Below are 23,361 nucleotides of genomic sequence, written 5' to 3' on the forward strand. Positions count from 1 at the left end.
TAAAATCTCTAAAGATAATCAGGGACCAAAAGGCAAAATACGTAAATCTCAAGGGTAAAAAAAATACCAGAAGAAATATCACATTTTTCAAAACACAGTCACAGCAAAAACTGAGACAGGCTTATTGTTGACATGTTGTGTTTTTCTCTCACACAGTCCATCACCATGCTGTACATGCAGAGACCTGACTGGAGATATTTGTCTCATGAGTGTAGACTGTTTTTGTGAGTGTAGAATTTTTTCTTGTCCACTCTTGGACTGAAGTCGCTGATAAATGTATATGGATTAATTATTAGATATTTCCCTAAATACATTTCCGCCAGATTTTGCTACAATGTAAAATATTTTTTTTAAACTGTGAACGTCTGATGTTTCTGCTTCCTGGGATTATTATATACACTCCGTCACTCTGTTGTTGTTGTTCAACAGGTGATAATGATTTTGGTTTATTGCCACGTCTGTTAGAAAAGACAGTATCTTTTTTGATAGTTAGTATCTTGTTTGAGGAAGATCTTTTTGATAGAAATGGAGAACAGAGAATTAGGAGCTATGTTTTTGGTCCTGCACCTGTATATGTTTTTGCCTGGATGTCTGCACACTTGTTGCTCTTCTGATGTTTGCATATCTGTGATCATTAATAATAATTCAATTTTACAAATGCTTTCACCAAAAAACACCAAAGCTCATGTGCACACACACTTTACTGGTACACTGCAGAGCTATATTGTCATGGAGTTGTGGTTCCTGTAAAAGTGACAGATCTTCTCTCCTGTCTCAGGCTGCTCAGTGCCTCTGGGGATGGAGAGCGGACAGATAGAAGACCATCACATCACAGCCAGCTCCACCGCTTCCAGCTGGTACTCAGGACCCTGGAAACCCTCCCTCGCACGCCTCAACAGACAAGGCACCATCAACGCATGGCAGGCTAAGGTATGAATCCTAATACTGGTGTGACAGGTTGAAAATGAGCACATTCAGATTTATAACGAGCACCAGAATGTCACTGTTCCCCTGAAAAAAAAAAACTCTTAAATTCCATTAGTAGTTCATAAATGTGTGCACATATAACCTGCAGGTCAACCCTGTCATCTCTCTGTGGCCTCTCTTCTGCAGTATAATGACATGAACCAGTGGCTTCAGGTGGAGCTGCCCCAAGTTAAGAAGATCACAGGTATTATAACGCAAGGAGCCAAGTCTCTGGGGACAGCGATGTACGTCATCTCCTACACTCTGCAGTACAGCGACAATGGAATGTACTGGACCCAGTACACAGATGATGAGGACCACCCCTTCAAGGTGAGCCACAGCAAAATCATATCACTCATCATTATCGACTCAGCTTCATGCCAACTGAAGGTCGGGTTTAGTTTTTTAGTCCACAAAACACTGCTGGAGTTTCACAGGAAAACAGTGTTGCAGAATCTCCCAAACTATGGATGGTGACCAGTTTTCAAGTGTAAACTAACAACAGAGTAAAGACATAAAATTCCTCCATACTGCTCGTCTGGTATAAGTCTGCTAAAGCCCCAACATGCCAAATTGACTAAAAAAATGTTATTTACACCGTGTTTTTATCCTTTATCTTAACTGTAGATCCTTAGCTATGTTCAGGTGCACATGCACACTGTCTGAACTGGTTGTGTGTGGTGTGACGGTGTGTAAACGGCATGTTGGGGCTTTAAGAGACTTGGATTACACCAGACGAACAGTATGGAGACATTTTATGTTTTTTTCAGTTTTTTTGGTGACCAGTTTTCACGTGAAAAAAAAAAAAAAACATTTCTAACATAGAAAACTGGTCACTACATTCAGTACTATTCAGTGACCAGTTTTCTAATGTAAAAAAAACAACTGGAAAAAACATGTAAACATAAAATGCCTCCAAGTCTCTTTTTTGTGTCATTTTTTCTTCTATTCTTTTTATATTACGTATCTGTGTGAGATTTATGCTATAAAAAGGGACCTATGGTTCTGAATGTAAATATTTAGACTCTAATCCTAATCAGTAATCATAATTGCATTTGGATTTGCTCCAGTTTATAATTTATAGCTGGGGAAGACTCATTATAAGCCTCGTAGGGTTTTAGTCTCCCTTGCATATTCTCAATATTATTTATGTTGTTTTGTTTATGTTTTTTAATATGTGATAATCAAATCAAATTAAATCAACTGGAGTTGGCTTTGACAGCAGTAGAGTAGTGATGATTCTAAACAGTGTGTCTCTCTGTCTCATCAAATCCAGACTTTTATGGGAAACACAGAAAACAACGAGCACGTGAAGAACTACATCTACCCTCCCATCTTCTCCCGCTTCATCCGAATCACCCCCAGGAGCTGGATGGGCTCCATCACCATGAGAATAGAGCTGCTGGGCTGTGACTTTGAGTGATAAACACACTCACGTCTATAACAAAGACTGGTCAAGACATCCACTCACATCTAGGGTGACCAGGTGTCCCACTTAATGTTGGACTTCACAGCATTTTTATCCCACATAATAGTGATCGTGTCTCACATTTTGATTGGCTTTAGTTCTCAAAAGTCAAAGCACTGCAGGACAGACTCATGTCTAAAACCTAGCTCTTATCCAATAGCTGTAAAGAAAGCAGGGAGGACTGTCAGTCAAACTGCGCACACGTGGGTCAAGTGCAGGTTAACCTGTCAACGTGTGAACTACACTACGCCCAACGGGGAAAACTCTAAGTCCCACGGTTTGCAGATTTAGGCGGAATATGATGTAAACTACCACAAAGAAAAGGAAACACAGCTCCAACAAAGACTGGGAAACTACTTATTGTCTATTGTGTGTTACTGAATCAACCAGAGGGCAAAGCATAGAAATGTTACAAGCTAAGAGACAGAATAAAAATGTCTATTTTTGAAGCAAAATTTTAGACTACCACATTGTCCCACACAAACATACTCTTTGTCTCACATTTGGTTTGTTGGGATCTGGTCACCCTATTCATATCTACATCCAAATAAAGACACATGCAAACAGAAACATGTATAAATAACAAAAATCACATTCTTTACATGTAGGCAAAAGCAAACACATACATGCATTTATTACTTAGGCTGTTTATTAAAGGGTAAATTTTGTGTTTTCAAACATGGACTATGTTTTCCCATGTTTTTGTGTGACTAATGAGGACAACAATTTTTGTAGTATAGCATTTGCCCAGTGTTGAGCGCAAGCACTGCAGCCAGCAAAGATTGTTGAAGTATCTGATAATATTATGGAGTGGACCCCTACAAAGATAGACCTCGAATCAGCCATTACATTGCTCATGCAAAGCCACCAAATTTCATTTACAGAAACAGTAATTTTATCAAAAAATTCAAAAAAGTTCATCTTACCACTGCTCCAACAGGGAACAAGAGGGAGGTCAGACATCAGACAAGCAGCGGGCAGAAACGGCATGTAGAGCAGGAATATTTTCACGTCTTACTCTGTAAATTAAGGGTTTATATCAACCAAACCAGAGTTGGTGATTAATGGAACAGTGGAAAGACGAGCCAAGACAGTTTTGGTGAGTTTTATTTTGTTTATGTGAAGGTTGATTGTGTTTTAAGATGATAAAATGTTTCTGTAAATTGGGTTTGATGAGAGCATAAATCGTCTGTTTCTGGTTAAACAAAAAGGATCTTACTCTTTTAACAAAATGGACTTCATCTCTGTCAGACACTAACAATCTGTGCCTGTCAGTGGAAAAACAAGCACTTGAATGTTCTTTGATGGCCACAGTTACCTTTAAGGATTACATTGCAGCCTGTTTCACAGCTGATGGCTGCAAATGCAACCACGCAAACTGTTGTCCATGTTAGTCACATGGGAAAATATGGTCCAGGTAGAAAAATGCCAAAATTCCTCCATTTAAATATCACACAGCTTGTGAAACTCAGCTGCTTCATAAATAAGGATTCCTGCCACTGAGAAATTTCTGTTTCTTTCTTGCAAGATTTGGATGTTGTGACCAAAAACAGTAATAGAGCCTTTTAGAAATTCATGCAGTGCAAAGTATTTTATTATGCTGCAAATATACGCCCAGCTAAAGTTATTTTAAAACGCATTGGTTACTATAAAATCTCAGCTCTCACTATGGTCACTAGTTCTGTGTTTTTGAAATACTGCTAGCATTTTTAAGCTGATATATGGCACTTTGTTCATTAAATTAATACAAATGAATGTAAATATGTAAGTAGAGATCATGTAATTTATTTTTCAATAAATATGATTACTGTTCTTATTTTTCAGCGTGCAGCTCAGTGATGTATGAGTACATTAAATGAAGGGATTCTGTCTATAAATAGCCAGTCTTGTTATCCCGAGTATGAGTATGTGAACACTGATATCTTCTCATGGTGTCTTGAAGGTGTCACTTTTAGTACCTCTGCGGAGGCCAGGCCCGTCGTTAAGCGGCACCTCGGGGCCTCCAGAATCAACAGACACGTGCAGCTGCAAACACATGGCATGTTTATCCATTTGCGGATCATGTTGAAGCGGGCGCTGGAGGTGTGAAAGTCTCAGCGTGGCTGTCCTGCATGCTACTGATCATCTGGGAAGACAAATTAACTCACAGATAGTTTTATTGGACAACCGACTGATGAGAACCAGCTGTTATTGCCTGTGAAGTTTGACTGTGGAAATACTGTATATAATAATAATAATTATTATTATAATAATGCGAGATTTGCTGCTTAGAAACTTTCTTGTTGCAGAGGTCAGAGCTGGTAGAAATTTGTGTTTATTCATTTATAGTTTATTTGATCCAATGCAAGTTACCTAGCATTTATAACAAATGCTGGTTTGCAACAAATGTTCCGAGAAGGATTTTTATGAAAAACTACAAAAGACAATTTCCAAAGAAATTGTAGTGTGAATGCTGGATGTTGAAAAGCTGACATTAAACTGCATTGCTGGATTTAAAAGTTGAGTGATAGTTATTAATAAATTGTTTTAAAAGGTTTAAATTGTCAATTGTTTTAAGAATTAATAAGTAGATAAAAGATGAAAAGAGTATGAATAATTGAAAAGTGGAAAACAAATGTCAGATGCAAAATATACTGCAGGCTGGGAGCTAAACTGAATTGCTGGCTTCAGTTTCTATGATGAAATGACTTTGTTTGTTGAAAAATGAAAGATTAAAACAGTGAGGTAAAAAGAAGGTAAACTGGGTCTCAAGTCTTTGCACTCAAGTCCCAAGTCAAGACTGACAAGTCCTAAGTCAGGTCCCAGTTCCTAAACATTGAGTTTTAGTATGTAAACAAAATTATCTTTGGTACCATTTTTTTTGTAACGGGAGTTCAGTAACATAATGTCAGTTCCTAATGATTCTCTCCTGCAACTTGATTGGATGCCGTAGGACTGGAGACATGTCTCTCTGGGGAAGTGTCGACTTGCTGAGATGAACGGGATTAACGTTATCTGATTCAGGAAACGAAGGGAAGTAAACTGATCTGTGGATTCATGCTTTTTAACCTCTGCTGGATGCAGCAAGATACCTTAAAGCTGCATAAAAAGTGAGAACAGCAATAAACAATAAAGCCCACTTTTAAAGACATTATACATATAAGAACTAGACACAAGTGCAGGTCTATTGCTGAATTAACCAGGACGTGGCAGCTCTCTGAAAAGTAATCAAGTCTGCAGCAAATTTCCAGTGATTCCAAGACTTTGCTCCTTTAACAGAAAAAGCTGTTGGAGCAAAAGCTGTTTTACAGACTGGACCTTTACAGCTGCTCTGGTGGATCTGCTGCAGCTCTGTAATCTTTACATGTATTTGTAGAAAGGCTGAAGAGCAAGTCTGTCTAAACATTTAAACTTAAACTTTACGTAATAAAAATCAATACAACCTTGTATTTACTTAAAATGTGGCAACAGCGGTATCTTATTTGCTTACTGTCTAAGACTTTAAAGGCTTGATTGTAAAGAAACTCTGTGGACTGGGACCATGAGGTCACACCACTGGACAGATGTGGGAATATCACTGATTTTACAAATAGCAAAACAAAGGTATTTCAGCTATGACAGGTTAGCTTTGATCATTTTACAAATCTGTTTAGCATAACGTTTGAAATTTAACAGATAATCTAAAATTGTCCCTAAATACATCACTCTGTTACTTGTTCAATAATCTCATATTTAATGTTAACATTAAATGATTCTGTTGCAGCTTTCAGTGGAAAAACAGACAGACTTTGTTTCTTAGGGCATTTTAACAGGAGATTAACCTGGCTGAAATTAAAACTACCTAGCAACTGAGATGCAGTTGCGTCAGCGCACCACCAGATGTCCCCCCAGCTGCACCTTTCCTGCAGATCAGGTCCAGACAAAATATTTTCATGCCAGTGTGATAAGGTTTTGTCTGGTAGACCTGTACCTGATAAAATCTCATGTTCAACAGGAACAGAAGACTTCTTATCTGTCTGAGTACAGTACCTTTATTACATTCTAAGCTTCAGTGTAATGCCTGACTTAAATATAAAAACTTATATTTTAAATATAGCAGCTCATTAGAATCATTCCACATTCAAAGAGACATGAATGTTTTGATTTTAACAAGCAAAATAAATAAATAAATTCTTAAATTCTTTATTTTTCTGGGACTACTGGGATCCAGATGTTTTCTATATAATATTGGCCTATGCAATGTTTTACACCGTATAAATGAAAATCAAAAACTAAGGATGAGGCCCATGTTAGGGAGAAGTATTCAGATCATTTAGGATGACAATGTCTCTTGGAATAACTTCATGTAGTCTGTTTTTAAAACATCTATAGTCTAAGCTGTGTGAAAGAACAACACACTACAAGTGTAATAGAAATGTATTAGATACGTATTAAAAATATTTGCACTATCTCAACCTAATAAAACCCATAAAACAGTGGAACTGACATCAGTTCAGTTAGCTGCAAATAACGCTGAACCTAAACAAAATGTCAGAATCTTGAGAAAAAGGTGAATCTGAAGTGCATTTCAGGACACACACAGACTCAGCCACACATGTCAAGAGAAAGCATTTCACTCTCGGTGCAAACATACACTAAATAAAGGTTTGGCAGGCTTCATGACCTCATTGGCAGGACACTGCAGGCATGTGAGACATTTTGGCAGTCTGTCCACTTCAATAAAGCCATATTGGAGATGCTCGGGAAAGTATTTTCTTAATTTCTTTTGTCTTTCATTTCACTTATTTTGTTGCTGCAGCCAGTTGTTTTAAAAGTCTGTCCATCTTCGTAACTACTGATCTCTGACTGGCTGCACTGCAATTGCTTCCATGTGTGTGCGTGATCACTAATACTCCAATACTACTGGACTGATCAGACTTATTTTTTGGGTGCACATTCATGACTGCTGGCTGAAGGACCTCTGTGATTCAGAACTCTTAAAAAACCTTTTTATGACTTTTATGCCTTTATGTTTTCATGGCCACAGGCATTATGTCTTCAAGTCATCTCATTCCTGAACACAGTATCTCAAGAATACCTTGAGGGAATTTCTTCAAACTGAACACAAATGTTCACTTGGGCTCAAAGACAAACTCCATTAGTTTAAATTTGGTCACTGTGACCTCACTAAACTCATTTTTGGCCATACCCTAAAATGTCATATGCTAATTATGACAAAATTACACACAAGTATCTAATAGGATAAAATGATGAGTTGATGACATTTTACATCCAAAAGATCAAAGGTCAGCTTCACTGTGACATCATCATGTTCAGCTCTCTATCAGTCCTCTGTCCTCTTCTGTAAAAATAGTCTCTAAGTGAAAACAGGATGTTTTTACCTGAAAATTATTGACTGCAATAACACATGTAGAATGAGAACTTCCATTTTTCCAAAAATACACGTAATACTTTTTATTAAATTCCTTCAAAGTTTCAGGTCAAAGTAGTGATTAGTTCCATATTAAAGTCTTTCACAGTCTACAGACATTATATGAGTCTGGACAGACATGGATGTAAACTGTCAGTAATTCTATTTTCTGACTGCTCTGTTTTATACGACCATTTTCTCACTCTTCTTAACCGGCCGCTAGGGGCCACAAGTGATCAGTAACAAATCTCTGCTGGTTGCGTCTGGCAGTTGCGGTGACACTGCAGTAGGTGCTTCACCATCTGTTGCTTGGCGGGGATCTGGCAGAGATCTTCTGGTTATAGCAACTTTAAGTCACATAATAAAACAATGTTAATTTAACCAAATGCATCACGACTTTCACCTCACCACACTGAACTGGTGCCCACTTCACCACTGGTAAAAGTGTCCCCTGATAAAGTAGAATGATCCCCATCAGTGAGACAGAATCACTCTGTCCACTTGTTGCTGATGTGATGTGGCTGTTAATCACAGTTCGTCCTCGTTCTGTCATGATCTGCCCGGTGATAAAATGTGAAATGCAGTCGCTCAAGATTATAAATATCTCTGGATTACACGTCTGCCTGGCAAGCGACACAGAAGTTGTTTACAAACAGACTTTTATGAGGGGAGACGTCAGGGGAGTGTGACTTCAACCACACACACACACACACACACACACACACACTCCTCCCCTCTCTGCCTCGGTCGGCCCCGCCCCCGCTGAGCAGGGCTCATTATAAAGCGGAGGTCCTCTGGTTGGAGGGTTAGTTCAAGACCTTCAGGAGCGGTGGACACTGAGAGACACAGTGGGACTTTACACTGACGGACATATATTGCATATATTTATATAAAGACAGACTTTTCAGGACTGTACCGGACCATCTCAAACTTACTGGAATAATGAAGTCTCCTAAATTGAAAGCTCAAGGTAAAACCTGTTTTTTCCATCCTGTATTATTTTTATTTTGAAACGTATTTACCACTGTAGGCTCATACTGCAATAACATTCCTGTAGAAAAATACATTATTCCAAAAATAAATATTACATTATGACCCTGCATTTAATGTTTTTTTCACATTTGAACACCTTACACATAATTCTCTTGTCATAAATTCATATTGCCATAATATTACTCTACATTGTTGCTGTTTAGTTATTTGCAGGCTCAGAATCAGCTGATCAAAAATGTAAATACATAAATTTTCTTTCTTTTTTTTCCTGTCGTTTTCCTGCAGCAAAGTTCGTGGACGAGGAGGACCTGAACGACGTGCTGTGCGAGTTCGACGCGGTGATCGAAGACTTCACGTCGCCGGTGGAGAAGCGACACTTCAGGTACGACGAACACCTGAAGACCATGAAGAGGAGGAGCAGCGCCAGCGTGAGCGACAGCGGCATCAGCGACTCAGAGAGTGAGTGAGGACATTTACTCAGGCTACAGTCTCAGTACTACACAAGTAAAAGTCATGCATTCAGAATCATGCAAAAGTAGCCCATCAATATATACTTAATTTAGGCTACTACAAGTTTTAATCCGTTTAAAAATCATACAACTTTATTGCATTAGAATTATGTGTATTTTTCTTTACTGCTGGAAAGCTTCACCCATAATACATCGTCAGTTTATTGGTTGATTTATTTTTTGTATTTGCAAAGTAACTAAAACTTCAAAATACATGTATTGAAGTAAAAAGTACAATATTTGCCTCCAAAATATGGTGGAGTAGAAGTAGAAAGTAGCAAAACATGGAAATACTTAAAGGGACAGTTCACACCAAAATCCCTGGCCTGTGGTGCTGTTTACCCTTCTAGATAGTTTTAGTGAGTTGCAGAGTTTTGAAGATTTCAGCCGTAGAGATGTCTGACTTCTCTCTGATATAATGGGACCAAATGGCAACTACTTTCTTTATGTTTTGTTGAATCTACTGGAAGAAAGTAGTTCCTACATGAAACTGCTCACAACAAGGCGTGGATTATCTTGAATAACCGGGTCATGATTTCTGGGGAGAGACGTTGATGTTGAATTTTTCAAATGTATTTTCTTTACACTTTGAGCACTGCCAGTCGAGTGCCATTTAGTTCCATTATATTGGAGGCAAGCCAGATATCTCCAAAACTCTGCAGCTCACACCAAAACTAGATGGATAAATAGCACTACAGGTGAGAGAAAAAAAGCCTTTTTAACTAGTGGTGAACTCTCCTTTTAAGTGTAATACTTCAGCAAATGTACTTCGTTACTTTCCATCACTTTTAGTAACTGTAAAGATCTTGTGCAACAAAAAAATATATATATATTTTTTTCTCTGAATGATGTAATGACCAACATGTCATCTTATTATGATCTGCATCATGGAACCATGAGAGTCGACCCTGTGAGGATTACAGTTTATGCCATGTAGATACATTTGGGCATCTTAAACCAGGCAAGGTTCCAAATAGCATATCTAAATCATGCCTTAGAAAGTCCCCCATGACACCTGAGACTCCAGGATGGAGATCAGGCACTGCTTGGTTATTATTTTTTCTCTGCATCTGTCACTTCTGGCTGACGGTCTGAAGGAGATCTGCCCACTTAACCACAAGATAAGATCCCAAGAAGTTAGTGTTTTCTCAAAAATTCAGAAATTTTAGGGATAATAGGAAGGAGAGGGAGAGAGAATAGGGGAACGAAATTCATCAAAGGACTGTGGGTGGCAAGTTCAGAGGGGCAACTTTTTCTGTATTTTGCTATTCTTTTTTTTTATAACTCACCAAAATGCAGATAACACACTGAAACTCAGATTCTTTGGTTTCAAATCCTCACATTTTTTGAGGTCTTAAGGTTTGCAAGTATGCACAAACAGGAGAGAAACTAAATTTCAGACCACAGAGATTCATTTCAAAGTGAAACCCCATGAAACCCCACTCCAAATAATCAGAACTATCCCTTTAATGCTACTTCTAGTCTTGGGCCGGTGTTGCTCCTTCTCCTCATCTGCTGCACTGAGTGCATTATCTTATCATGTGCCATCGAGAGGGCAGACTGGCTGCACATGCATCCATGCTCTGCTCTCACACACGATTACACATGAACACAGGGAGAAATCCTTGATCACAGTCCAGAGAATTGGGCGTCAGATTAAGCTCCCGTCTGCTGCATATTTTGGCTCACCTGCCCTCACATTGTGACTGCTTCTCCAAAGTTTCACTGTCATATATTACTGTATTCCACGCAGTCTTTGAAACGTCTGCCTCCCCAGCTGCAGATCTGGCCTTGGGCAGCCTCTAACCAGGATGGAATAGAGCCTCATGTGCTGACATACAGAGAAAAATATGCTTCAGCTCCCCATGAGGCAAAGATAGTTTGCCAAACACGTGTGAGTGGGTCGGGACGTCCGAGGGAAGATGTGACAGATCTTTATAGTCCCTGCAAAGACTGTCTGTGAAATCGTTTAGCAGAGAGAGACTGTCCAGTTAGCAGGGTAGGGAGGGTTACTTTAAAAATGTTTTCCAATACAGTTACTAATTAATTCATGTAACTTGATTACTTTGAATTACTTTGGGATTATCTCAGTATAAAATATGGTGAAATTGTTTCACCTAATATAGTTTTTCCATTTTTGTCATCGATTGATCAGTTGACTATTTTCTCAATTAACTGATTTGTTGTTTGGTTCATAAAATGTCAGAAAATGGTGAAAAGTGTTGATAAAAGCTCAAGATGACGTCCTCGAATGTCTCATTTTGCCCATAACTCAAATATATTCAGTTTACTGTCGGAGAGGAGAAAAAAAAAAAACAGAAAATATTCACATTTAAGAAGCTGAATTTGGACTTTTTTTCCTTAAAAATGACTCAGCACAATTGATCGATTATTAAAATAGATGCAGATTTATTAAATAGTCGATTAATAAGAAATTAGTGGCTGCAGCTCTAAGTGTTTTATGTTTGTTGTTAGGTTTATTAGTTTGTCCAGCTGTTCCTTCCTTTGTTGTGCACAGTTCATTGATTGATTGATTTAAAGACAAAAGAGGCCATGATAATGAATTGTCAGCTGTGTGCACTGTGTATGGTAGGATATTGTTCTTTATTTTAAAATTGTGATCCTTTTAATAATCCCCATTTTACTGTAGCTGTAATGGAATACAGTTAAATGTAATCTGTTACTCCCCCAGCCTGCCATAATGTTAAACCTGTGTGGATAAAGTAGAATTTCGTGCTGATTTTTTTCTTTCAGGACAGTAATTTGGTAATTGCAGAATAACTGAGGTTCCAGTGGTTTTGTGAGAGTCATCATCAGAACCCACAATGTTTTTAATCAAGCTAGAATAGATGTAATTACCATGTTACCACTAAAGGTCCTGCAGGAAGCGACATGAGTGATAAAAGCAGGGGGAAGGTGTTCCAACCTGCGTCTGTGCTGCTAATGAACGTGTTGATTTGCTCAAGGGATCAGATTCCTGCAGGACTTCTGTCCTCTCCATGGCAGTCTAATGAAGGGGGACCTGTCCCACGCAGGGACGAGCTATTGTGTTGTAGGCTGATGGATGGATGGGCTGTTGAATCGTGCAGACGAATGACACAGACCGTGCAGGCTCTTAGAGATCCACGCAGGAGAGAGCGTGAGTGAGTGAGGGGCAGGGATAGGAAGAGCAACAGGAGAGAATATAAGCAGAGACGGGTTCCAGGTCCAGGTCAGATGTTGATGTTAAAGCCACAGCTCTGTGTGTGTGTGTGTGTGTGTTGTGCTCCCTGTTGTGTGTGGTGTCTCGTCTCTCCTGCTGTGTGTTCAGTGCTGAGTGCTGGGAGTGGTACAGGTCAGAGTGGGGGGAGTAAGCAAGTGCTGGACATGTGAGACAATGTTCAGGTCCGCTGGAGCTCAGCACAGAGGAGTGAGGTACATGTGGACAGATTTAAGTGCTGCCTAATCTTCTTTTTGTCACACACACTTACTTCATACTCTCATAGCAGATAACACAGTCAGGAAGACTCTTTTACCACAGAAAGTTGCTACACTGTAAGTTAATCAGACTCACTCTGGAGTTGGAGTTCAGTCTCTAGCTGCCTTCTGCCTGCCAGACTCCATTAACATTTTGCTTAATTTAACAGTTATAAACATCTACTCCTTCTTCAAGATTATTAATGTTTTCTTACAACTCATATGCAGACCCTGACACCTTCAGCTGACATTCTGCATTCATTAGCTCCATGTGAAGTAGGGGTGTCACAATTTCAATATTAAATTGAAAATCAATTGAAATGACTTTAAATTTTCAGTTTGTAGAATTGCAGGCAGAATTGTTCTCCTACTGCTTGTTTTTCTCACCTTGGCCCCCCTTCTTTTGGCATCCAGCGCATATCAAGACAATAAAACAACACTCCAACACAGCATTATATCACACTTAATACCATATATACCATATCTTTTTAAAGAAACAAATTAAAATGTAAATGACTGTCAGGCCATAAAACCAATGATCTGTTAATTGTACTAATCAAGACTCAATAGTCTAACAATGACATAGCCAAAAAGAAATGTTGGAATGGAATCGTGAATTTAAAGTTGAAAGTAATTTCTAATCGTGGCTTTGGAGAACCGTGACCCCTATAATGTAAAGTGAATAAACATGAGATGGGCAGTGTGACAGACGTTCCACACCAGAATGGAAACTTGAAAGGAGAACATTCTGGTTGTAGCGTTGCTGTCAGAGAATTTGGCACTTCAAGTTACCATGTTTCTTTTATCTCTGATGACATATCATGGTCATTATATGATTCATTTCAGTAAACATATTACACGTTTCTCTTTTAATGATTGACAAGCCACATTCCATCCTGTAGTACAGGAATCTACTTTCTTCCTTCTCTCTTCCTCCATTTCTAGACAAACAAACAGTGTAAATGTGATACTTTATGTGGTGGCTTGAAATATAACCTGGCAGAATCAAAGGGGCCATTTTATCATTTATGTAACCACAGGGGAAACAGAAACAGCACTCTGAACAAGAACGTGCTCTGCTCTGGTGTCAGACTCCAAACATATCAGAAATAAAACCTGTTATAATGCTGTCACTCTCTGCCACAGTGGACTCTCAGTCACTGAGTATTTTTTGCTTCGGGGTCGTCCAGTATAGCGCAGCAGAGGCTTTTGCTTGTGGAACTGCACTGAGGATGTCATTACAGAGGTCAGCAGCGGCTCTGGAGGACAGTTTTTACACCAGAGACTCGTCCACTCTGCCTGTGTCCAAGTATGTGTTTGTGTGTGCTGTATACACACCTCTGTGTGTGCAAATACAAGCACATGCATGCGTGTGACAGGCCACAGAGGAAGGGTGTCATTACAAGAGAATGCAGTGATTACAGCCTGAGGATGCTCCACTGACACAGATCGGATTTGTGTGTTTGTGTGTTGCGTGGGGCACACACAGAAAGTGTCCAATCTAATTTGCCTGCATTTTGTCTTCTTTATCTGTCTGTCCAACAGGTGCAGAGTCGCTCAACAGAAACAGCTTCAGTTTCAGTGATGAGAGGCTGAACTCCCCCACCGTGCTCTCCCCCACCACCAGCTCTCCTCCTCTGATGTCACCAAAACGTGAGCTACACTCTTTAACACACACTTTTTAGGAGTTTGCACTCTAAAAAAAATATAATAAATCAGGTTTACTTTCTCTTGCGAAGCCCTGAGCTGCAGAATCAAATCACAGTAATGAGACATGAATCCAAGTAGGATGTATTACAAAGTATGAGTCATATAATGGAGATAATTATAAGATGGCAAATAAGATGCTTCTGCATACCGTCAACCACAGTATTATTTGTAGTTTGATACAGCTGCAATGATTAATTGCTTAATTGATATTAATGAACCATTGCATTACATTTTGATAATTGACTATTCGGTTTGAGTAATCTTTTAAGAAAAATGTTTTGTTTTGTTTTTTTTTGGAGGGGGGGGGGTCGGGTTACTTTACTCTTTTATTAAAAGATAACTGAATATCTTTGGGTTGTGGACAAAACAAGACATTTGAGGACGTCATCTTGAGCCTTGGGAAACACTGATTGACATTTTTCAACATTTTCTGACATTTTATAAACAAAAATAACTAATCGATTAATTGAGAAAATAATCAACAGATTAATCATAAATGATCATTAGCAGCCCTACTGAGTATAAAGATGCTATGCCATGTATTCTTCTGAATAATAATGGAAAATTGGTCATTGATAGCGATCATAGCACCGGTAACCTATTTTACTGGTTATTTTATAAAGTAGTTATTGTGTATTTTGTATTTTGTGCTGTGCAGTGTGTTCCTGCTGCTTTCATTATGTGAGGCACCTGCATTTACTGTAGTCTGTGTTGCACTTAACATTTTATTTTTTGCGTCTACTTGTTATGTACAGGACTACAGAGGGAAATTTTCATTTCTTGTAAATGATCTGTGTCCCTGCACACAAATAAACTAAATTACTGCTGCTACTACTAGTAGTAATAATATCAATCATATATATATAGACATACATATATACATGCAGTATTACAGCATGGGAATTGTCTAACTGAACTTGTCTAACATTATAACAGAACTCTTCACTGTTCTCAGTTTGAAGTCTGGATCTCTTTCTGTCTCTTGCAGCCAAACTGGGCGACACTAAAGAACTGGAGGACTTCATCGCCGACCTTGACAAGACATTAGAGAGTAAGTGCTAATGCAAGCTAGCTGTCAGAACCCCTGATGAATTAGCCCGCGTGCTGGCGCCGCCCGCTACTTGGGATTAACTGGAGCGTTTGTTCCCTGTGCCAGCTATGCTAACGACCACTCATAAAGTGACACAGGAGTCACTCCCCTTAGGTTTCTAAGAAACAATGATGTGTCAGGGCTGTGAAGGAGCAGGGGCCTGCTGTGTGGACCCTGAGGCTTCTGAGGTTACATCAGAGAGAAAGGCAGGATATCCCTTTTCACTCATCACTCAAGTTTAAAGAAAGTGCTGCACACGGCGCTGTGAACTTTGAGTTTGAACTTTGCCTCATCCTTTTCCCCCCTCATCGCTTTTTCATTTCCAGGATTCATACAGGTGCTGGAAATACTTGAAAATACTTGAATTTTAATGTTGTGTTTTCAAGGTTTGAAAAGTCCTTGGATTTGGGATAAAGTGCTTTAAGTGCTTGACATCAGAGAGCTACAATGATTAATCAATAATTAAATTAACTGCCAATCATTTTGATAATCAATTGATCAGTTTGAGTCAGAGAATTTTGACTTTCTTTTTCTTAAAAAAAACTGATTCCAGCTTCTTTAATGTGAATATTTTTAGGTTTCATTATTCTTTTAGGACAGTAAGCTGAATATCTTTGTGGACCCAACAAGACATTTGATCATCATCTCAGGCTTTGGGAAACCCTGATCATTCTGACCGTTTATACACCAAACAACTATTAATTCCAGTAATCAAGAAAATAATCAACCAAGTAATTGACTTTGAAAATAATGATCATTTGCAGCCCTGTGAAATTGTAATTGCTTGACTTTCATAATAAATCGCTATCTGACTGAACAGTTCAGTTCAAGTCAGAGCCAAATTGCTTTTGTCTTTTGCACAAAATGACCCGATCTGTTCAAACCCTGCTGCCATTCTGTCGTCTGCCACATAAAAGGCATTTCATTTAAGATAATGCTAAGCTAAAGTTGGTTATATGTTTGCTTAGCTGGCTAATTCATAAGTTAAATGCAGACTTTCCTGAATGATTGAGAATGATACAATCTGATAGTAATAGTATTGTATGTCAATTAGGACAAGTTCATAAATGGAATATTCAGCATAAAAGCTAACGGTACCTTTAAATGACCGTTAATAATGTTAACGATACAGTTAGTTCCTTCCCGCACCTGCAAATGTAGCTAACAGTATAGCAATGTACAGCAGCTAGCAGCTAACTGAGTTGGTTTTACAGATATTTTGTAAATATAAATTACCGACTCAGCTTCATTCAGTTTACTTACAGACAGGTGACACATTCTGAAACATGAAACTTTGTGTTTTCCTTTTATTTGTCACCCTTCTGTAGAATTATATCATGAAACATAATTTAGATTATTTAAATTTTTTTTTAAAGATGGGAATTTACCACAGCTGTAATGTGCAGGAAAAGATTGAAATACACCTGGAACATGTTTGAATGTGACTTTGGAGAAGGTGTAGGAATCCTGCGTTTCCACACTGAGCTCTGCGCGTGTGCATGAATGAATCTGTAACCTGAGAAGCTGCCAGGGTGTCGTTTAGTAGCTCTCAGAACGTCACGGGTAATAGACATACATGGCTAATTTGTGTTGGACCTCTTCTTTACTACGGGGCCTGTGACTGTTGGAACTTGCATCAGAGTAGGAGGAATGTGTGCTGGTGCAAACCTGGCCAGAAATTCCAACTGTAAATGTCAGGAATGGAATGAGACCGAAGTGGGAGCTGAAGCGCTTTCCTTATTTTCATGTTTTTTCCTGCCTTCCACCACCCCATTCTGCTCTGTTCTGTGTTGAAGCCGCTGAATGTCCTTCTTTCACAGCTCGCAGACGTCCTGTCCCGCTTTTAAAAAAGCGGGACGGTTGGTCAGCCAGTTGGGCAGACAGCCAGCACCCTGTTAGCCCTGCAGAATGGCGTTTATTAGGGCCACCAGTGTTTACGATGACCAGCCTGTAAAACCGAACGCTCACCGCTCTGAGAATAGAGGCGGCAGCCCAGGAGCCGACGTGTCCTGGTCTAATCAGGTCTGTCTCTGTCTCTTCTTAGGCATGTGACGAGGAGGCTCAAAGTCATCCTGGAGAGAAGCCATGAGGGAGGGAGGGAGTGGATGTCTGCACTCCCCCTTGAGCAGCTAACTTGCCCCCACACCCAAAACCACCCAACAGGATACAGCTGGATGGCACAGCGACGTCCAAGTGGCTCCAGCTCGGCGTCAGGTCTAGCCAGCGCTCTCCTAAAGTTAACCCAGCAGCGCTCCACTAACCCCAGGCCACCTGGCCACCAGGCTGTAAGGGCTGCAGGAAAGGTCAAAATTAGCCTTTTAGGGAACCTGAGGACGAGAATACTTCAGCAGCCATGAGGTAATGGACTCCATGACACGTTGTGAGGAGTGAAGACATGGAATATATTCTGCAAAGAGTCACTGGAATCAAAAATGGCCCCAACACAAAGCAGGACACACTCCCTCATCCAAAACTTGAGCTGGAAGAGTATTTAAAAAAATAGCTTTTTATAATAGAAATATATTTGTAATTTTATAGAGCTCCTTATTGTCTTTTTTGTGAAATATATTTTTGTATCTTATGTAAATAATAATTGTTTCAAATTATATTTGCCTTGGTATTAACAGAACATTCAGATTAAGTTTTGACTGGAATAAAGTTGGTTACATGCTTAAATGTGAACTGAAAACTTAATCCACTCTGAAAAAAACTGGAAAGCAATGTGTATTTAATACAGCTAATGCCTGCCAGAGTTAATATTAAAGTATGAAATATTTTTCTTTTACTAGCACATGCCTCCTCTCTTTATTTTGGACCTGAAACTTCTGCTTGTCTGGGCTTCTGTCAGAGTCCCTCAACTTTTTATACTCCATAGTTATTTTGTCTTCTCTCTGTTTATCCATTACATGTGCCTATATGTACGTCCTGCTGTTCACAGTATAGAATAACCAATCTGAAGATAAATACAATAGCACATTTCATATTGAATTTTCACCTCTTCTCATAAAGTTCTTATATCTATGCTAAAAATCGAAGCACATTAGATGGTGTTGATTTCTTCCAGAGGTCATGGAGCGCAGTAGGTGTAGAGCTGCTGACTGGCTCTGCTGGAGCGGGAACACAGCGGGTATCTTTGAGTGACAGCTGGCTCCTCGCCACCTCAGCACTTTATTAACCCACACACAGTTGTGCAAGTTTACACTTCACAAGAGCGAGCAAGCTCAAAGTTCAGTTCGCACATATTTAAGTGAACTAGTTCACATTCACTTCTTCCTCACCTTTATAAAAGGATGTGAGTTTGACTTGGGTGGATGAACTCTGTGGCTGCTGGCTCAAAGCCTCACCCTTTGTGAATGACTTGTTGTTATCAAATTCTTAATGCAGTACAGCTGGCATTCAGACTTGTTTTTCAGGCACAATTTGCATAAAAATGTGAGATTTTTTTTTTATTGGAATTTGTGCTGATTTGTTCCCAAAACTCCTTCAAATATTCATGTGACCTGGCTTCAGTGGCGCTGGTAGCTGCGTCAGAATTACAATTTGTACCACCCGAGTCTTGCATGGCCAGAACTCTCTCTGGAGAAAGGGCTGGCTCCACACATGCAAATTTAGCTATTCTTTAAACAAATCACAAACGCTAAGCCCAAGATACAGGATACTGTATCCAGGATACTGCTGTGCGCTGTTCAGATAGAACTTGTTTTGGTGGAAAACTTGTACATCTGGGGGTGAACTCTGGCATTAAAGTGGCTAAATCACCCCAAAAGAACGGGTAACAGCTGCTAGCTTGTTTACATTCAAAGCATTAGTATCCCAGGTGCTACTTTGTCATTTTCAGCATGTAGGTTGCAGCTCAGAGGTGGTTGTTATCTTAAAAAATTTGGATAGTAGCTGCTGCGATACCGACTAAACTAAGCAACCAATGGTAAGCTTATACCAGCAGTGTGCATCCAGTGAGTCTAGTGCTTCCCATGCCCAGTTAGCATGCTGAGTGCTGTAAAACACAATGTGTGACACTGCTTCCCGACACACAGCAAGTTATTTTTTAATAACTACCACAATTTTCTTAAGTCAGAATTGTTTCTATATAGTTGGGGGACAGTTTATTTACTTAACTCCCAACATTTCCCCATTTTCCTTCCAGACCTCATCCATTTTTTGCATTCTCAGCCTCGTAAATAAATCTCCTTTTGTCCAGTTTGACCACTGACTGGAGGATGTCTGGGTCGAATTTGATAAATGGAGGTGAAGCAAGAGCTTGAAACATTGTAAAAAAAAATGGGCCAAGCGACATATTGCTCAGCCCATTGATGCATGGAGCAGATCAGGACATCCTTGTTGGAAAAAATCAAACAGTTGTTCGCTCACTTGTTCGCAAGCGTGGGAGTTAATAATAGTCACGTTCACATTTATTAGTTGCAAACGGATGCATTTAGTTCACCATTCATCAAAACATGAGCACATTAAATAATGACCTGCCAATCTCCCTCCAACGTTTTAGCTTTCTTTTCATGACGAAGGCCAACAAAATGCAGCCAACACTGTCAGGCAAACGAAACAAGATCTACATCAAAGGTGGAGAACGCTATTCTGGAGAAAGATTGTTGATATTTGAACACAACAGCCAAACAAATCCTCCTTCAGCGTTCCTTCAGAAGATTATCATGCCTTTCGCTCCCCCTCCCCTGCTCTTTGTCCTGTGCACAGGTACAAACACCACCTGTTACTGATCAGCTTTAATAGTGTTGTGTGGCTCGGTTGCAGCAACTTTTTTTTTCTCCATTTACAGAGACATGGAGAGCTAGTGCAACTGTGCACCCCACCTTTAAACTGTTTATTTTAGACATTACATAATTATTTTGTTGGAGTGTGGTTGTTTTGTACTGTTCACTAAAGACACTCACCAAAATAGACTGCATAGGAAGAGATGGAACATTCACTTCCTCCCAAGAATGTAAACTCAAACATGCAGGAAGACACTGTTGCACACCGAAACTGAAATAGACATTATACGTCTCTTACCTTCTGTGCTCATTAATCAACCACTCAACAAAGAGGGTTCTTATGTAACTTCTGTAGCAACAGGGTCTATTTCCAGAGGTGGAGGGAGACAGGAGGGTGCGACCCCTTCCTGGCCCAGCAGCAGGTGTGGCTGCAGTAATCTAATGTCAGAGGCACCCCTCTGTCTGCTGACCACCAGAGGTCGAAGGTTACCAACTATGGGCAGATACGCTTCCATATTGGTACTGTAGTGGCAGTGCAGCAGGTGCAGGAAGACCAGAGACCGCAATCAAATAACTTCTGTTTCATGTAGTCAAAGGATTACTCCAGCAATTTAGTATTACAGTTTTATAAAGTTTAAGTACTAATACATAGATTTAAGAAAAAAAGGATCAAATTCTGTGCAAAAGTGGCTGACTTTTAGTCCCTAGAGTGGGTCAAGTAACCAAAAATTCTGGATCCTACATTCCCTACAATGCAACACAATGGTGTCTTTCCCCATGCCTGGTAGGCAGTTTCAAAGTCCATGCTCACCACAGGGTTACACCAAAGCATGTAATCCACCTGCTGGTCCACCATATCAGTGTCATGTTTTTTGCATAGACACAACCGTTCTCCTTTCATGGTCAAGATAGCAATAATGCATATTACAGATGAACAATAAGACCACAGTAAAAAGTCCATGATATAATAATTGTTGTGTGTTGAAAAAAAAAAAAAAACAAGAAAAAAGACAACTTGAAAAATTCTTCTTTATAAAATAATAAATCTGATGAGCACAGCAGTTTTTGTTTGTTTAAAATTTGTTTTTCTCGTCAATTTAAAGTGCTTCTGCGTTCCTTCTTTAATAAAATAGAGTAAAAGTAGCAACCAGTCAGTCAGACTTTCAAAATAAAGCAGTTTTGTTAGGTTAAGGCACTGAAAGGTGGCAGGTTTAGAAAAAGATCACAGTTCGGGTTAAAATAGGTACGATAGTTATTCAAGATAGGTTACATTATGTATGCGACATAAGCATAGGCACCGTCTATGGAGGGGGGCACTGGGTTTTTATGTCCCCCAAAAGTTGAAGTTGGGGGTGCAGCGACTCCTCAGTCTTGAGCCAAAGCAGGAAAAAAGGCTGTTGCAAAAATATCCATAGATTAATAAATTTAATTGGCATTTGCCAGGAAAGGAAAATAAAGTAATAGCGTGTTGCTGTTTAATTTTCGTGCGGGCTAGTGTGTGTTTTGTTGCTCTTATGTGTTACCAGCTGAGCACACTGAGCGCTTTAATTAATTAGTTAACAATCACAAAATGCCATGAATTCAAACACCTCTGATCATTAATGCACTTAATACAGTAAGCTGTGGTTCTACCATCTGAATGAGACACACAACACGATGTCTGTTACCAGGCTTAGTGTAGAAATACTTCAAAATATGAAACAATGGAGACACAAATTGTGCGCTGCGCTGGAGGGATAAAATCTGCCGGACTGTGGTTTGCTGCAACATTTGAAATATCAGACAAAATTCCAGGTGAAGCCCAAAGCTTCAAGAACACTGGTTTCATATTTTATCCAAAACACATCTGGGTGAAGTACTGCAGCAACTGATGGATTTACCTTCAGCAGCTGGCTGTGACAAAAAGCTCCCCTCACTGAAGAAAGACGCCAAAATCTCCTGAAGAATCCACCCAAAGCCTCACACATACTGAGTGAAAGCTTTTTTAGAGTTTTGCTTTTTAACATTGACTTTATTAAACCTACTATGTAGGTGACAAATGACTTGTTTTAACAACTTTTGTTAGTTTAAAACATGAAGAATTGTAAAATATCATTTCCATGAGCCTGTTCAGTCAGACAGTGACAGATCACAGGCTGATCTTGGTATTTCATCCTCATCCGCAGCCGCAGTGAAGGTCCAGCTGCATACAGCCTGCAGAGTATTATGTTCATAATGTTGATTAATGTTGAAATGATGTTCTTCTGCCTCAGTAATAATTATTAATACCACCAAATTATACTCTAAAGTAGGCATGTGGACAAAATGTGTCATCTTCAGGAAAATATACATCCCTACCCTTCACTTCATCACACCTTATCATTATACTGACCCATATTTTTTGCCCCTCTAATGTTCAACTCAAGTCGGCACCTATGGACATAAGTTAAATAAGTCAAGTTTGACCTTTATTTTTACACGGAAAAAGAACCCTGGTCTTCTCTGTGCAACTCCTGTGTTTAACTACACAGTCTACGTAAGTTAAGTTACTTTAAGTACACGATGTAATTTGATTGGTGTTTTGTTTGTACACACTGACGTGTTTCCTGTTAGGGATTTGTCACAGTAGCCCCCTGGTTCCCAAATTTTTTCTGGCATGGCCCCCTTCAGAAGACGAAAAAAGTTCACAATCCACCCAACCCACAATTATTACCAATCGTTTATTATCACTGTTGAAAGTTGAAGATTGATTGACAGGTGGATGTCATGATATGATTGACTGAAACTGGTTTGTTCTAGTGTAACACACTAATACAGCTGTGTGACCAGCTGCAAACAGACCTGGCCCTTTAGCTGAATGGAAACTCTGGCTGCATGTGTCTCAGTCCCAGTCTACACACCCCTTGAGGTTTTGACCCTTGGCTTTTCGGGGTGGGCTCTAACCAAGGTCAGACGTTACTTTGCAGATAATGGTAAATAAGTGCACAATATGACTGGAGATGTGATCTAAAGGGTTAAAAAGGCATTTTTCTTTTCAGCTTGACTTCTAAGGTAGAATCAGTTGGATTTGTCTGAGC

The 23,361-nt window shown here is 39.4% G+C and overlaps 2 protein-coding genes across 2 annotated transcripts in view; both read left to right on the forward strand.

Annotated features, from left to right (window-relative positions):
• f5 (coagulation factor V) overlaps positions 1-3,575 on the forward strand; it is a 30,772-nt gene extending 27,197 nt beyond the window's left edge. The window contains exons 23-25 of the mRNA XM_084724359.1: positions 779-930; positions 1,114-1,296; positions 2,243-3,575. Coding sequence (XP_084580485.1) covers positions 779-930; positions 1,114-1,296; positions 2,243-2,389 — 482 coding nt within the window. The 3' untranslated portion in view covers positions 2,390-3,575. The remainder of the gene's footprint in view (positions 1-778; positions 931-1,113; positions 1,297-2,242) is intronic.
• Positions 3,576-8,605: 5,030 nt separating this feature from the next.
• On the forward strand, positions 8,606-18,369 carry rgcc (regulator of cell cycle). The gene is made up of 6 exons (XM_084724360.1): positions 8,606-8,715; positions 8,749-8,793; positions 9,102-9,275; positions 14,327-14,434; positions 15,480-15,542; positions 17,626-18,369. Exons 2-6 carry the CDS (start codon positions 8,766-8,768, stop codon positions 17,631-17,633), a joined length of 381 nt encoding a protein of 126 aa, XP_084580486.1. The 5' UTR covers positions 8,606-8,715; positions 8,749-8,765; the 3' UTR covers positions 17,634-18,369.
• The last annotated feature ends 4,992 nt before the right edge of the window (positions 18,370-23,361 follow it).

The sequence above is a fragment of the Lutjanus erythropterus genome, chromosome 8 (assembly GCF_056507025.1).
Source record: "Lutjanus erythropterus isolate fLutEry1 chromosome 8, fLutEry1.hap2, whole genome shotgun sequence".
NCBI classification, from domain to species: Eukaryota; Metazoa; Chordata; class Actinopteri; order Lutjaniformes; family Lutjanidae; genus Lutjanus; species Lutjanus erythropterus.